The sequence below is a fragment of the Montipora foliosa genome, chromosome 14, assembly GCF_036669935.1.
Source record: "Montipora foliosa isolate CH-2021 chromosome 14, ASM3666993v2, whole genome shotgun sequence".
NCBI classification, from domain to species: domain Eukaryota; kingdom Metazoa; phylum Cnidaria; class Anthozoa; order Scleractinia; family Acroporidae; genus Montipora; species Montipora foliosa.
Window position 1 is genome coordinate 4,055,534 of NC_090882.1, and position 16,539 is coordinate 4,072,072.

General features: G+C 39.7%; 2 protein-coding genes across 4 annotated transcripts; both read left to right on the forward strand.

The window, feature by feature from the left end:
- Nucleotides 1-940: 940 nt before the first annotated feature.
- On the forward strand, nt 941-6,061 carry LOC137985012 (somatostatin receptor type 4-like). Of its 3 annotated transcripts, none has more exons than XM_068832405.1 (2): nt 941-1,163; nt 4,860-6,061. In XM_068832405.1, exon 2 carries the CDS (start codon nt 4,955-4,957, stop codon nt 5,918-5,920), a length of 966 nt encoding a protein of 321 aa, XP_068688506.1. In that variant the 5' UTR covers nt 941-1,163; nt 4,860-4,954; the 3' UTR covers nt 5,921-6,061. The 3 variants fall into 3 exon arrangements, with proteins under 3 accessions (XP_068688506.1, XP_068688505.1, XP_068688507.1); XM_068832404.1 differs by lacking the exon at nt 941-1,163 and adding an exon at nt 1,185-1,425; XM_068832406.1 differs by lacking the exon at nt 941-1,163 and adding an exon at nt 2,315-2,669.
- Nucleotides 6,062-14,666: 8,605 nt separating this feature from the next.
- On the forward strand, nt 14,667-16,062 carry LOC137985531 (uncharacterized). Its single transcript, XM_068833150.1, has 2 exons — nt 14,667-15,402; nt 15,725-16,062. Exons 1-2 carry the CDS (start codon nt 14,667-14,669, stop codon nt 16,060-16,062), a joined length of 1,074 nt encoding a protein of 357 aa, XP_068689251.1.
- Nucleotides 16,063-16,539: the final 477 nt, after the last annotated feature.

Consider the following 16,539-nt stretch of genomic DNA (forward strand, 5'->3'; position numbering starts at 1 on the left):
ATCACTTTTTTTTTTTCAAACAACAAATTTCAGCCTTGGGTTGGCCGCTGAACCTCACAAATATTGACTTTCAGTTTTTCAATACCCTATTGAACTCAAACAGGATTTGAAATGTTTGAATTTAAAGCGTAATATATTGTACACTGATTGTGTTTCCGATTCACAAAACATCGACTATGAACTGAAACATATTTGCTCTCAATGTTCGAGTTGCAAAAAATTGTTTTGTAAGAAAGGTTTTGCAGTGGTGTATGACTAATCCTTTATTCGATAATGTGGCATTTCATAATCGCAAACGTTTTGCCCATTTTATCAAGTTCTTCACACCTTCGGGGCACGGAAAATTCAACGCACCCTGCCAAACATCCGAGCACATTCTAATTCAAACTATAGGAAAACTGAATGTAATATTCAGTTTGCCTTCGGCAAATAATCGTTAAATAATTATTCACTTGCCGTGCACGAAACATCAAGTCATATCTCTTGAAGGGGTGCTCATTCATTTTATTTCAGAAAGCCTTTTTATTAATGTAAAATCACGCTATTTAATTATACGGCTTAAGATTCTCTTTATCAATTTAAAAAAATAATACTGTACTTAAAACCTGCAGTTTTTCGGGACAAAAACGACAAAACATTAAATTGCAGGGCCATTGTTTTTTTTTACATGTAAGCTTATAGTGTCATACATTTAGGGTGTATTTTAGTAATAGAACAAAATTGAGTGCTTCGCTTAGTATTTCGGATATTCTGAGGTCCGCCTATACGGATAATCGGACGGGTGAAAATGGACGGATTATCCGTCTAAAATGAACACCGTTTCGTTTTCACACTTAAGACGGGTTACCCGTCTCTAGTTCCTGTCAAGTTGTCCAAGATAAGAAAAGTGCTTTCAGGGCGACGATTTGTGCCATTAGCCAGATCATAAAATCAACTTATCGATTATGTCAAGTTAAAAAACGAACACAACTGCCAATCATTCAGTCCGATATTGGATATTTATCGATGACATTTTTTTTTTACTTGAAGGTTTATTGACATTTCGGACAGCTTCTTTATTGAACCTTATGACATTGTGCATTCTATGAACGTTTCTCGATCGTTTGCATTGAGACATTGATTTAAATTTTAGTCGCCAACTTCGACCATTCCGCTCGTTGTAGGTGAGTGAGATTTTGTGGTTTGGTCTTCTTGTATGTTATCACTTTCAGGAAAAAGAAACTGGAATGCAATACCTAAAAGGAGCAAGGATGGCACAGTCGGTTAGTGCGCGGCCTTGGTGCAAGAGGTTCTTAGTTCAATTCCCGGATCTCGCATCCTTGTTTCGACTTCTTTCCTTTCCGTGTAGCTAAGTAGCTTTAAATACCCGTAAAACGGAGCACTGATGGAGAGGGGGGAGTAAAATGAGCGCACCGTCGACCTCAGGTTTGTCAGTTGAATTACTGTTTCGAGCTATCGACGTTACTTTACTTTACAAGCTTATTTTAATGTTAGCGAACTGAACGAGGGTGTTCTGTTGAATAATGCATTTTAAATTTACCAAAAAGATGTTTCGACGTTGAGTAAGCCGCTGAAATTTAAAACAGTACTAAAGTACTATATGAAATACGGCGAGTTAACTGACAGAGGTTTACACTCAATTTCAGTTTTTCAAAAAGGTCGCAAAATTGCTGTTATTAAATGTTCAATAACTTAACTTGTAGAAAGCGATAAAAAAAGTTGACAAAATTTTAGTTTCTAAAGAAACTGTGGTACTGAAGTCGGTGGGAGATTGAATTAACAGAAATTGATTTTATCAAACGAGTTGATAAAGGTCGAATAACCACCGTGAAAGAGTTGGAAAGCTGACGTTTCGAGCTTTATGGAGGTTCATCTGATATTAAGCCTACAGCTGGTTCTCCCAGCAGTAAATAACCGCATATCTGCTCGAACGTTCATGAATTTTCGGAATATCTGACGAAGGTGACTTCAACCGAGATCGTTGTTGTTTTTCCTTTAAGATGGAAGTTTTTGCTTGCCTTAATTATAAGAAAAACGACTAAATTGTCCTCATTTGTTAATTAAAAATATTTAACACCTATGCAAGCTTACGTTTACATTAATCTACCGGTTTCTCTGTAGAAGTTAAAACGTGTGGAAAACGTTAATATCAGATGAACCTCGCAAAACCAGACCCCCGGTTAACTTAAACCGGTGGGTAAGTCACTATTCAACAGTTTCAGTCTCTGTTCAAAGATGTCTTTATTTGATCGAGTAATCGCACATCTAAGTAAGGGCGTGAACGATAACCTTAGCCAAAGTTCAACTTGGAGTATCTTTCATGCACTAGATAGGGACTCACCCACTGGTCGGATAAATTTATCCAAACCTTTGAACAACTGGGAACAGCTGGTCTTAAGTTTTATATCAATGGGAGACATATTTCCGGTTACAATGTACTGAGGTAACAAAACATATTTAAATCTTTACGGAAAAGCTTTTCATTTCATCTTAGCGTAAACGACATGTTTAGAGCCTCCTTGATATTGCTGTGAGTTTCGACCTCATAATATTACGTGCACAAATGCTCTCTGTGAGCTCATATCTGTATCAACCATAAAGGAGCCCTTTTTCAATGGGTACAGCATTGACTGGACGAACGCTTTCGTTTTTAGCTACAAGGTGACAAGGTGAGCTCCATTTGATTAGGGATTACCGAAGAATTTGGTTTTGCGAATCGAATTTTGCCATCTTTCGGTCCTACTTGTAGCAAATCTGTCGCGTTCCAGTTTTGGTGTTGGGCAGTTTTTTATTCGGTTTTTAGTCGTTATCAAAATCGGCTTTAAAATTAGCCGATTCCGTTTCTAATCAGTGCACTTTATGTCTTGAGATTTTTCTTCGGTTCAGTGATATACCCCCTCAGTTGGCTCCGTTGCCTTTGAAGACAAATTTGCATCAAACATTTGAGGATAAGAATTTAATATACCTAGGGATAGCAAAGAAAATTTACCGACTCTAAAACGATATGATTGAGGGCACTTTTGACGCACTTTATGCGTGATCGAAAAAAATTCTGAATCCTGAACTCAATTTTCCAGCAAAGATTTTATATTTTTCATTGAAATCGAAAGAATTGTTGTTTTTATTCATTTTACCCACAGGAAACTATTCCGTCTGAACAGATGGTTTAAAAGCAAACACACAAAAAAAAACCTATTAACTTAATTATACAACACAGCAAAAGAAAGGCTGGGGGCCATGCAAAAAATGGAATGACCATTATTATTAACCTTTAAAATTCATCAATATACTTAGTGTGTGTAATTCTGAAAAACGGACGTAAAGAAGATCGTCAAATCAGTTAATTACAGGAAATTTATCTCATATCCTGAAAGCTGCCTTCATTTTCTACTCAGATCCAAAATTAATAAATGTAGAGCATGCGCTGTCGCGGTGCTTAATGGTTTTTTTCAGCGGCCGGTTCCCCGGAAAAATAGCGCACGCTCAGAAGTCACAAAGGGCGGCCACCTAATGTTCTGAGGGAGATATTTTTAGGGGTGCCAAGGTGGCAAATGTCATGTGGGTATAAAATGGGTTTTTGTTCTCAAGTGTCAGCTGTATTTAACGCTTAGCTTAAGACGCAGTACAGATATCAAAACCAAACCAAATCAACTCGTATCATAATCGAAATGGTTGGTTGGTTTTTGAGGAGAGAGAAAAACCGGAGTAACCGGAGAAAAACCTGTCGGAGCAGAGTGGAGAACTAACAAACTTAACCCACATGTGATGCCAAGTCTGTTAATCGAACCCGGGCCACATTGGCAGCCAGGGTTGGATGCGAGTGGAGGAGGAGGTGTCTCACCACTACGCCATCCCTGCTCCCATGCAAATGCTAATACCGGTACCTGTGAAACAAGTTAACAGATATTTGCATCTTTTCTTTTACCATACAACTGATCTTGAAATTAGAAAATCGATTGGGAAGTGCGTATTTTTATCTTAAAAGCCAGATCTTTGGATTTCCAGTTTAAATCAAATCTAAAAATCTGATTTTGCTCATTGAACTTTTCTCCCGATGTGGATTTCAAAGTCATGATGCCCACAGATTCTATGTATCTGCCTCCTGGGCAGCCCATCATATATCCCTCACAACAACATAATCCAAGATGGCCGCCTTATCGGTAAATGTGCTATCCCTACTTTGCGAGTACATGTACAACCACCAAGTGGCCAGATATTCTGATAACTTTCTTAACGCTTTCACAGTAAAGCAGCCCCCTTGACGAGTGAAATCGTCCGGCGTTAGACAGAGTAAGATCTACAAGAGAAAAGAAAGTTCCTTCTCTGTAAATCACCGAATTGGATTTTCGTCAGTCTATGGGGGTGAACTTAACAGTAGCTGGAACTAATAACTATAGAGTGGTTTTCAATTGAGTGTCAAAAGTAATTACTGAGCAAATTGCTTTGGTTTATGACAAGTTCACTCAGTGATTGGTTCTAAGTTCTCGCGCCACTTTTTCAACCAATCAGAAGTGAAACCAAAACCAATAGTGGCTCGCGCGTGCACATTTTCCCGCGCTTTGTGTCGACTACGTGTAATATTACTTCGAGTTTTGATTCGTTTACCGAATTGTCTCCGTCCTTTCTGATTGGCTAAAGTAATTACTTTGGTTTTGGTTTTACGACACTCGATTGAAACTTGCTCTATTTTGACCATCACAGTGATAAAACGTCAAAAGATAACGGCGATTTGTTTTCTTTTGCTCAGTCAAAATATTACTGAAAAATTTTTAGCGTTTGTTAAAACACTGACGTCATAACAAAGCAGCATTTTTTTTTTACATTTGCGCCACTAACTCCTTTAATTGCATTTGTTTCAGGCGTGAAAGTTCTTGATAGCCGGCCATTAAAAGCAGCAGAGCTTCTTCAATTGACCTAAGGTCAGTTTCAGCACTGGTGGCTTGACAAAGACGCCATGACCAGCGGATTTGATATCGTTCTTCTTACTCTTTTCTCCATCTTGGAAACAATATGCATAACGTTTAACGTGATTCTTTGTGTCGCAATGTATCGAAGCAAGTCTTTAACGATACCCATGAACAACCTAATATTCAACCTGGCGATCTCGGACATTATGATCGGTTTGTGGATTCTGCCGCGACACGTTTTTAGTGAAGCGTTTCGGCATCCGACCGGCAAAACAGGCGACTTTCTGTGCAAGTTCATCACAGGGAGTGGAGTTTTGTGGACAAGCTCTACAGCCTCTGGGTTTCTGCTCATCGCCATTGCTGTTGAACGCTTCACTTCGATCCGATCTCCAAATCAAGGGACAACTTTAACGTCTTTGCGCCTTAAGACAGTTGTCGCCATCTGTTGGATCACGGCCGCTGCGGCGAATCTACCAACAATGGTCGTCTTTGCATACGACGAACAAACACAATTTTGCGTTGAAGAATGGCCTCACTGGATCTCTCCTAAAGCTTACGTAGCGTGTGTATTTTTTCTTGGCACAAGCTCAGTGGTTGTGATGTTTATTTTGTACTCTCAAATTATCTTCATTCTATGGAAAAGACAACGGGTAGCCACAGAGATATCGCAAGCTGCGCGAATTCGCGCGCGGAAAAACCTCACAAGACTTCTTGTTTTAGTTACCGCTGTACATACGGTTTGTCGCATTCCAAACTACACGACTTACTTACTGACATATTTTCCTTCTTCAATAACGTATGGCTCAAATGTGTATAACTTGACAGTGTTGCTCATTTTACTCAACTCAACATTACATCCCTTCATGTTACTTTCTAATGTCCAGGGATTTAGGCGGCCCTTTTTCTTGCTGTCTTGTCATCATCATTGTAACAGGGTCGCCGTGGAACCCGAGAGCGAGCACGTGGTCCAGACAAGACCAATAGAATTTTACTTACGTGAAATGAAGTCTTGACTATATCATAGTTAATGCATCGAGATGGTTTCGGCAGTTGTCTCTGCCATCTTCAGTGTGAAATGAACAATAAATTACAGTGAAATATAAATACTAGAGAAATTACAATAATAATAATAATGACAATAATTAAGACTACGACAGACATGTTTCGGCAGTTGTCTCTGCCATCTTCAGTGTGAAATGAACAATAAATTACAGTGAAATATAAATACTAGAGAAATTACAATAATAATAATGACAATAATACTAATTGTTCATTTCACACTGAAGATGGCAGAGGCAACTGCCGAGACATGTCTGTCGTAGTCTTAATTATTGTCATTATTATTATTGTAATTTCTCTAGTATTTATATTTCACTGTAATTTATTGTTCATTTCACACGGACGGAAGATGGCAGAGGCAACTGCCGAAACATGTCTGTCGCAGTCTTAATTATTGTCATTATTATTATTGTAATTTCTCTAGTATTTATATTTCACTGTAATTTATTGTTCATTTCACACTGAAGATGGCAGAGGCAACTGCCGAAACATGCCTGTCGTAGTCTTAAAAAGGTTTGAATAAAACAACAAATACAAAGGGAAAAATTGAAGGAAAATAAAATGGATTGAAATTAGAGCTATTGAAAACTGTTCAGCCAAACAGTTTTTCAAAGTTTATATCTCTTTTGCAGTTGTTACTTAAATTATGTATACTCGATTGACACTTTTCGTCACGAAGCTTTGAGTTCTAACGAATGAAATGATGTGTGTAAGGAATCATGTATTGAACTGCGATATGAAATCAAGTGAAGCTAAGATCCTCGCAGTTATGAACGCAATTTTAACAATTGCGTGGAAAAGCCTGAAGATTACGAGGATCATAGCTTCTCTTAATTTCATATCCACAGATCAATATACGATTCCTTTAATATCATTTCATTAGGATCAATCCATTCGTTGATTCATCCATCACGGGAACATTAGAACCCACAAATGACCAGCTCCCAACGTCAGTAGCTTCATGGCTCAGTTGGTTAGAGCGTCGTACCGGAATCGCGAGGTCACTAGTTCAAACCCCGTTGAAATCCTGAATTTTTTAGGTTTAAAGTGCCCCTGTGACCAGAAAATCAATTCATATTTTTCTTTAGATTTGAAAACTATGTTAACTAAACACTAAGTGACCCACGTTTTAAGCCTTGATTTCAAAAAGACACCTCTTTATTTTAACTGGAATTTTCCTATTTAATGGTCCGCCATTACTAACATTATGTTCTTGAGAGAGCTGGATCGAGGAGAAAATGACGTCAAAGGCTAACTAGTTTAAGAATGCAATACGTGTGTACGCCGCAGAATTAATATGCAGCACGGGGGTTTTGGGCTTTCAGACTTTTAAACTCACGCTTTGCATATATAATAAGCTGCGTTCACACGCTGAAATTTTAAGCTAGTGAGCCTCTGACGTCACTTTTCCCTGGATCCAACCGTCTGAGGTCCAATCGGTCAGTTTTGAACGTGACTAATGGCGGACCGTGAAATCCAAAACTTACACTCAAAGTAAACGGCCTTTAGATAAAAATCAAAGCTTAAAATTTTGTCAGTCAGGTGTTAAGCAAACACACTTTCAAAATCTGAAGGAAAAAAGGAAGTGGTTTTTTTGATCACAGGGGCACTTTAACTACGAAATTGCTAAAATTGCGTTCATAACTGCGAGGATCATAATTTCACTTGCTTTGAGTTCTGTTGTTTAAAAGTAATTTCTGGGTTTACGTTAAATTGCATAGCGAGTACGGGCGAGCGATTCATTGGTAAAACTACACAAAAATCAAATGTACGGCCCTGACAAAGCCCCTTCAACATGGTAAAGGGACAAGAAGACACAGAGATCTGAAGACTGAAAACAAGAAAAGCCAAAAGATATGAAAGTGCTGTGGACATGATTGTTGTTTCATGATTGGGAAGATATCGTTGACGTCACCTATTGTCGTTTATGAGCCAACCAGAGCTTCATTGGCCGCCGAAACAAGGAGTCTTTTGTTCCTGTGGTTGGCACATTTGAATAACAAAATCAATGTTTGTAAACAGATATCTTCCCTATACTTGAGTAATAGAAGCAAGAGTCCAATCACCCTGCGAGCAGAGCCTCCATTTGTCTTTTTCTTTACTGAGGAGGAGAAAAGTAGGCTCTGCCCGAATCGCGTCAACTCTTTGAAGCCGCCGCAGCCCGAGCTTCTGGACTAGTCAATCTTGTTTTCTCTCGTCAAACCGGTTATTCCAGTGCGAGCGTCCCTTTAGTGACAAAACCGATGGTTATAATTGAGCCCGTTGTACCATGGAAAAACCAAGATGGCGGCGAGATCTGGCATATTAGACTTGGGTTCGAGACTGTATCCTGGCAACATACAGCGCATATTCAATAAAGATCTTACTCGATTCATGCAGAGCCTTTCTCGAGAACGCCAAAGTCGAGCAAGCAAAAGAAAGGCTCTGCTTGCAGGGTGGAGTCCAATATGACGAGGTAAAAACGAGGCAATTTGAGGCGAAGGGCGCTTTCACTGCTTATCTTCTTTGCTAGTCCAAGAGTGACCTATTCAAATTACTTTGGAGCAGTGACTACTAACAAAATGGCGTCCTGTATTATGTCATAAGAATACGTTAACTACTTGAAAAATTGTATTACATTAAAACAGTGAAAGCGCAGAATAAACGTTTTAAGGGTAGTTAAGATTTTCTGGACAGCCCGATGCATTACAGAAAAATCCCGCCAAAAACATCGAGAATTTCCAAGCTTTGTCTTAAACTCTGATTATGTTACTGCTCTCTCTCGCTTCTCTGACTCGTTCCGCCGCTGTGAGGAGACATAATAGAGCTTGGTCTCCCACAGGCTGGGACCACCGAAGAGTTCATTTCACTCAAGTGGAAATACGAGCTGCCTGAAAACAAAAACATCCCACTGAAGACACCACCTGATATTCTTGCTAAAAGAGACTGGCGGTTATGGATAAATTTGTGACCATCGGAATCTCGTCCACCGCTCAAGGTCTCACCCTAACTTTAAACCAGTTGAGTACCAGCTCCCCGCGATCAACCAGGACTTTTTGTTGAATGATCATTCTCCATCTAAATCACGTGACAAAACTTCCAAATCAAGCACCGGATTATGTTCTAGAAGCGAAAGCTTCCGACCAAGAGACTCTCCATACCGGAACTTTGGAACTTGTTCACGCTCGAATTTTTAATGACAGGATCCAACGACTTGTTCTTTTCCAATAAGGTCGGAGACATTTCATTAATGCGTAATTGAAAGTAGAATGCTCCCGAGTGCGAGTGTCGTCATCTAACTTCGTACATCGTGAGACGGATGGATATGGTTAAAAAGCATATTTGAAATAAAAGCAAATCATGGCTTCAAAGACACGCGCGCTTGTGATCCCAAGCATTACCGCTGACAATTAGCGTCGATGTACCTACGCAGGCTGACACTAGACACTAGACACTAGACAGTCTCAACTCGAAGCAATGTAGACAAAACGACTTAGATGTGCTTGGACAGTCAAGAATACGAAGCTGCTTCGAGTTTTATCCAGAGAAAATGTAACCCTCCAACGAAGCATGCGCCGTGCCGTTCGACCTCAACGCATCGAGTCTCGTGCAAAGAATGACAAATCGGCTTCTTTTGGTTCAACGAAATGTTCTCATAGATAGTTAAGTTTTTCTCTTGGGAATTCGATAATCTTCAAAACAAAAAAATACCTAATTCTTTTGCTGAATTACATTAATATTACGTTCTCAACACTTACGTTAAGTGACAAGTTACAAGACAAGACTTCAGGTATTCGGTGCTAAATTAAAGTTAGCCCACGTTTGTTCTAATACACTGACCTCCATAACAAAAGTTAACTCGAACTGAAGATAATAAAATTGGTTTAGTAGGATACAAAAAGTGTAGAACCTCACGACTGTTCTTGACAAGGAAACTCTTTTGAGACACCAATAACGTTAAAATTGTGGCGTCATTGATGCTATGTTGTTTGTAGAAACAAAAGAACCTAATTAGTCCCCAGTGGCAGATCCATTGTCTTCGTGACGGCGATGACGAACATGCAAGTCAGGGATAATTAAAAAAGATTCTATTATTACGATCACAAAGGAAAAATCTGCAATAATTTTATGAGGTTCTTACTGAACTTATCAAAACAGTTCGATTAATAGGTTGACGCCAATCGGACATGCAAAAGATATAAAAGTGACTGGGATTCCTAAAATCATGACCAATTTTTTGCACGCTGCTCAAATCTTGCTCATTGCCATCACTTCCTTTGGTGATGCGACTTTGCACCCTTCTATTCACTGGAATCCACGAAATCCTTTGTAAGTATAACTCTCGGTCTTGCACATTTCAGAAATTTGGTGGTGGATGCGGCTTAACCAATTAGTAAACGCGTTGGGTTTGGGTGGTAATTTCCCAAGTTCAAATCTTTCGCCACCAACTTTATTCGTCAACGATGGTCCCGGTAGCAACTAGGTTTACCATAATTGTAATTAGGGAACGTGAGCAAAACTAATTCTAATACTTTCGCTATTATCCCAAGTCGTTCGTTCTGGAGTGTGTGTATCAACTTTCCAGGACTAAAACTGGTATGAACGGCGAGAATGTTTGGATGGTGTATACACCTTAGCTCCTCATCATCACCAATTTGATCATTTCACGTCTTCTAGGAAGTTAGGGAACTAAAGCACGAACAACGACGACACCGGGCTACGAGCTACAAAACCGCAACTAAAAACAACTTTGCGTTATTCCAGTCATTTCGCGATTATTTCAAGTCGTTCGACATGGAAAGCAAAATAATAACTTTCCAGAAATTCGGTGTGGCTGTTTAAAGAAACTATTCCAAAGTTGACGTTGGGTGCTAACGTCCTCCAGACGTACTCAAGTTTGGTCATCTCATGTAGTTTTTCAATGCCTTGGATTTTTTATGTAATGCATTCCATTTCAGGTTTGGTCAAAACGTTGAAATTGTTGTTCACCTAAATTCGAAGCTCAACATCTTGTGTCCGCATTCAGCTATCGTGTTAAATAAACAGGACGCATGCGCTCCACAAGAAGACCTCTACGAAAACATGTGGATGGTGGGGAAACCACAGGTAACCCAGGCTCACTGTGTGCGTCACGTAGGTATTAAAATATGGAGAACATATGAGGCGAAGTTTAGGTCTGAAAATTTGCTAGAAAATGGTAATAAAAATCGATAAAACTTATCATGTGGTGAACTGTTGTTGTCTTTAATACGTACACGAAGTTTCGGGGAAAATGGTCCCCGTTCACCTTCCTTCATAATATAGTGACAAGGTAGGAGACGGAAGCCAGCGTCGGGACTCCGATCGACCCAAAACAAGCACGATTTTTTCCGCGAAAATCAAATCCAGTCGCTAAATAAACACGCCAGGTTCGTGGAATAGGAATTTCTCTAAACCATGAATCCACTGAAGCATCTCCAGGTAGCAACGTGGAGCCACCAGACTCCGTAAAACTTGTAAGTTAACCTGCTAAAATGGCGGCCAGAAAACGTGGTACTCACGAAGTGCCCAATTCAAAATGGCACTGAACTCTGGACGCCTGGTGACGAGTATAATAAGTCTCCCTCGAGGGAGGGGAGTCCCAAAAAATTGCTCAGTGAGTTTTATTTTTAGGAATTTGGGACTCCCCTCCCTCCAGAACTTATTATACTCGTCACCAGGCGTCCGGAGTTCAGTGCCATTTTGAATTGGGCACTTCGTGAGTACCACGCTTTCTGACCGCCATTTTAGCAGGTTAACTTACAAGTTTTACGGAGTCTGGTGGCTCCACGTTGCTACCTGGAGATGCTTCAGTGGATTCATGGTTTAGAGAAATTCCTATTCCACGAACCTGGCGTGTTTATTTAGCGACTGGATTTGATTTTCGCGGAAAAAATCGTGCTTGTTTTGGGTCGATCGGAGTCCCGACGCTGGCTTCCGTCTCCTACCTTGTCACTATATTATGAAGGAAGGTGAACGGGGACCATTTTCCCCGAAACTTCGTGTACGTATTAAAGACAACAACAGTTCACCACATGATAAGTTTTATCGATTTTTATTACCATTTTCTAGCAAATTTTCAGACCTAAACTTCGCCTCATATGTTCTCCATATTTTAATACCTACGTGACGCACACAGTGAGCCTGGGTTACCTGTGGGGAAACAAGAATACGAATCCTGCAAAGTGAATACGAGTTCCGCTTTCAGCCAGAATTTATTGCTGTGTAATAATCCAAACGAGCTGAAATATTACGCGATGGTATTTAAAGAATACAGCGCAGGAGGTCTGGAATTCGAGCCAGGAACACGGTATTACTTTATAGGTAAGAGAGCAGTTTTCAACATAAGGAACCCATCCTAATTAATTAGTCACTTAATACATTAGCAAAGCCAGAATCAACGAAAACAAGAACTTCAGAGAACAATGGCCATGTAAAAATATCTGCTCTACACGTTATGTCTTTGCCTTTTTTTTTCCTGATAACTATATGAAATTACTAATTTTTTGAAGGAGGCAAGCACCGGGAGATGAATTCCTATTTTCTCTCTTAAATTTCACGCCGTTGAAAACATTTTAAATCCCTCAGTGGATTGTTGATGAAATGATTTACAACCCGGAATAATTGGATTCACCGCGACTTGATTACAATAACGCGAAGTTATATCTTCAGATGACGTCTAGTTGATTTCTTCATCACCTTGCTTAAAGTTTCTTTGTTTCACGACTACGTGGGGCTCATTGGTTAGCTTGAATGTCTTGCGCTACATTCTCAGCCAATCAGAGGTGATTGGTCCCTATGACGTAAGACAAATGACTGCCTTTTTTGAAAACTCCTTTTTTTTTTTTTTTTTTTTTCCATTTTTACAAATACGCACTCTACTTACAATACATTACAATACAATACTTACACTATTACACTAACTTCCAGTTATAATAGGGTGCTAATATATACAAAGCACTTTGTGTTTTTATTACTTGAAAGGCAGTGATTGCGGAGCATGTGTACCAAAAGTCAAAAAACAGGCAGAAAATTCAGTGGATCAAGAGACACTGTTGACTAAAAGAAAAGGCTTACCAAAATAATGTGTTCAAAGTTTTCCACTTTTTTGGGAACAGCGCTTTGTGCATTGGCCTCTATACTGTAAATTGATTTCAAGTATTGTAGGAAGCCTTCTACTTTTGGTGCGGTTTCTTTTTCTTTTGCTCATCCAGATATAATTCCTGGCTAGAATGCAGGAAAAATTGATTTGCTGATGATTCTTGGAAGAATCTGGCTTTAAGCCGAGAGCGGCGAGGGGGTTATTGTGTAATGTTCAGGAGAAATGTGGAGCAAAGTTAGCCTTACGGTTAAATCATGCCAAAAAGAAAAAACTCTTACAAACTTGTTGAAATGAATCTCACCAGAAAAAAAAAGCGAAATGTGCGTAATGGCGATGAGATTCAACTTTTTTCGAAAGAGAATATCTTTAAGCTAAGTCGACTTCAGTGCTATTTATAGCGACCTTTGGGTACTTGTATACAAAGCAAAGATTACTTCCGTGAAATATAAGCACGAAAGACGACGAAAGCTACGAGAACGTCATCAAAAATAATGCTAATGGCTTCGTGTTAGAGTAGTTTTCAATTGACTGTCGAAAGTAATTAGATAATTACTTTGGTTTATGATTACTTCACTCAGTGATTGGTTCAAAGTTCTCGCGCCACTTTTTCAACCAATCAGAAGTGAAACCAAAACCAATCGTGGCTCGCGCGTGCACATTTTCCCGCGCTTTGTGTCGGCTACGTGTAATTACTTCGAGTTTTAATTGGTGTACTGGATTGTCTCCGTCTTTTTTGATTGGCCAAAGTAATTACTTTGGTTTTGGTTTTACGACACTCATTCGAAAACCGCTCTATTGTTACATTTCGTGATTATTCCACGTCTTTTGGCTGGAAAAGTGTGAGCCAATTTTCCAGGAATAACATTGGCATAAACGGTGTGGATGTGTGGAGAGAAAATCGTCAGTTTCTAGTTGGATGCGCGCGGTCTCCATATAACCTCAAAAGCGGTCATTTCACATCGTTTTCAGGCAAATAACAGCAAAGAAACAAAACCGTACAACGCACCTGCGGAGAGTGCAGAGGCTTTGTTTTTGTTATTTGATATTATTGATTTGTGCCGTTCTCGTTCACGTTGTCTTGTCTTCAACTGCTGGTACTGGTTAATGAAGTTAATAGGAAAATATGTTTTCAGTTCTGCCGTGAGAACACGAGCAAAGTTTACTATTAAGCTGTGACTAATTTGATCAGTTTTCCTCAGCGACCTCCAATGGTACAAATCAGTCGCTTTCCAATGAAGAAGGAGGACATTGTGAAACATCTAACGGCATGAAGATGAGTATCTACGTCTGCAATGGAAGCTTTGGTAAGACTCTGAATGACTTCAACAACGTTTATGTTATAACATCTCAGCACCCACAGACCAATTAGTAACGCAATATTTTTTTGTTTTGTTTTGTTTTCAGATCCTAACTGTGCTGGTTCACGAAGTCCTTTTCCTTCGGCTTCTACTATTTATAGAACTCGTACTGAAATAATAAGCAACTGCACAAAACCAACCATTTCTTCGGCAATCTTTGTTCCCAAGGCCAATTCCCTTTAATTTTCCTCGGTTATCACGTCTAGCAGTCCGCCTAACCCGTCGCAAAGCACATCTTCAAGTATGCTTGTTCCTCAGTCCAGCCCAGTTGAGTTTTCCCCTGCAATAACTTTCAGGAATATTAATCCGCCAAGCTCACTGCCAAGCATATCTTCAGCAATTCTTGTTCCTCAGTCCAGCCCAGATGAATTCTCTTCGACCTTTACGTCCATCAGTTCGCTTGGCCCATCCTCAAACATATCTTCGGCAATCCGTGTTCTACAGTCCAGCCCAATTAAGCTTTCCTCAGCTATCACATCTAGGAATCCGTTTAGCTCATCGACAAGCATATCTTCAGAAATTCTTGTTCTTCAGTCCAGCCAAGTTGAATTTTTGTCGGCCTTTACGTCTATCAGTTCGCCTGGTCCATCCCCAAACATATCTTTGGGAATCCCTGTTCCTCAGTCCAGCTCAATTGAATTTTCCTCGGCTACCATGTCCAGACTTCCGCTAAGCCTGTCGCCAAGTATACCTTCAGCAATCCTTGTTCCTAAGTCTAACCCAGTTGAATTTTCCTCAGCGTTTACAACCATCAGTCCGCCTGGGCCATCCGCAAAGATATCTTTGGCAATCTCTGTTTCTCAGTCCAGTCCAATTGAATTTTCCTCGGCTTCCACATCCATCACTCCGCCTGGCCCATCCCCAAGCATATCTCTATCAATTCCTGTTACTCAGTCTTCAGCGTTTACGTCCATCAGTTCATCCAGTCCGTCGCCAAGCAATGGTTATGTGGCGTCACAGATTGCTGACCAATGTCAAAGTAAGAACTTTTTATATAAGCAAATTAAAATAGACTCTAACGGTTAAATGGACCAGTGACAACACGATAGAGACGCGAAACGCGGGAAAACGAGAACAGCAAGGTCTTCGTAGTTTCATTTTTGCTTATGATTGGTTGATAGGTGATCGTGTTGGAAAAGGCTTTGAAGATTTATCATTTTATTTCATCCGGCTTCCAAGTGGTTATAGGATATTTCAAAATTGCAATGATCGACAAAATCCTGACTCTGGATAATTGTCGTATCACTATTCCAACGAATACGTTTGTTACCTAATCGTCTTGGTTTTACTTTTTCTTTCAGAGGAATTCATCCCAGACGAATTTTACTCCTTATATATCAACCAGACACAATTGTTGACAGCAATTTTCAATTACACTTCCATGATACCAGATCTACAGCTTCTTATCCAACGGATGAACTCGTCTTTATCAGAAACCGAAGAAAAAGAACCACAGCTTACCAACACAACTCAGAACTGTACCAATTCACAGTCTAACCAGTCTCAGGCAATGGCACCTCCTTGCCGACATGCAATACAAGCCCCTGGTAAGGAAAAGCTCACAATCGATTGTAAATTTAACTTAAGAATTGTTGGGAAGGCAAATGTATGCGTCTTTGTCGCTTCCAGAACTTCGTGAGTATTTCACTATCGCGGGTGCTTTTCCTCTGCCTGTGTCACAAAGTTATTACTAGAAACAGATAGCTTCGGTGTAATGCACAAATTCTGGAAGGCGGACAAAAGGTAATTGGGTCTCTGTTGTTTGTGTCATCCCACATGGCGGTGATAACGTGACGACAAAGCTACCAATAGGCTTTTCCAAAAAAAATGCATACCACAAGAAAAGAAAAGCGCATGCGCATTTAGGATCAGCGTCACTTTTGTTTTCGTAGAAACTTGCACATAGAATTCAAGTGTGAGTGTGATCGTTATTCAATATAAATCGTTATTTATTACTTTTTATATTATTACACATAACTATCAATTATTCCTCATATTTTACAAAGGAGAAAAGAAAATTAGGTCTCAACTCGTGACATTTTGGGGAGTTTAAATTGTATACGTAAATAGTAAGACTTTCAATCGACGTGTATTGAGAGGCCCATTTGGAAACAAT

Excerpts from the sequence above, each read along its gene's own strand:
- LOC137985531 (XM_068833150.1), top strand. The coding sequence starts at position 14,667 with ATGCTTGTTCCTCAGTCCAGCCCAGTTGAGTTTTCCCCTGCAATAACT. Across the intron at positions 15,403-15,724 it reads GATTGCTGACCAATGTCAAA|AGGAATTCATCCCAGACGAA; the intron begins GTAAGAACTTTT and ends TTTTTCTTTCAG.
- LOC137985012 (XM_068832405.1), top strand. The coding sequence starts at position 4,955 with ATGACCAGCGGATTTGATATCGTTCTTCTTACTCTTTTCTCCATCTTG.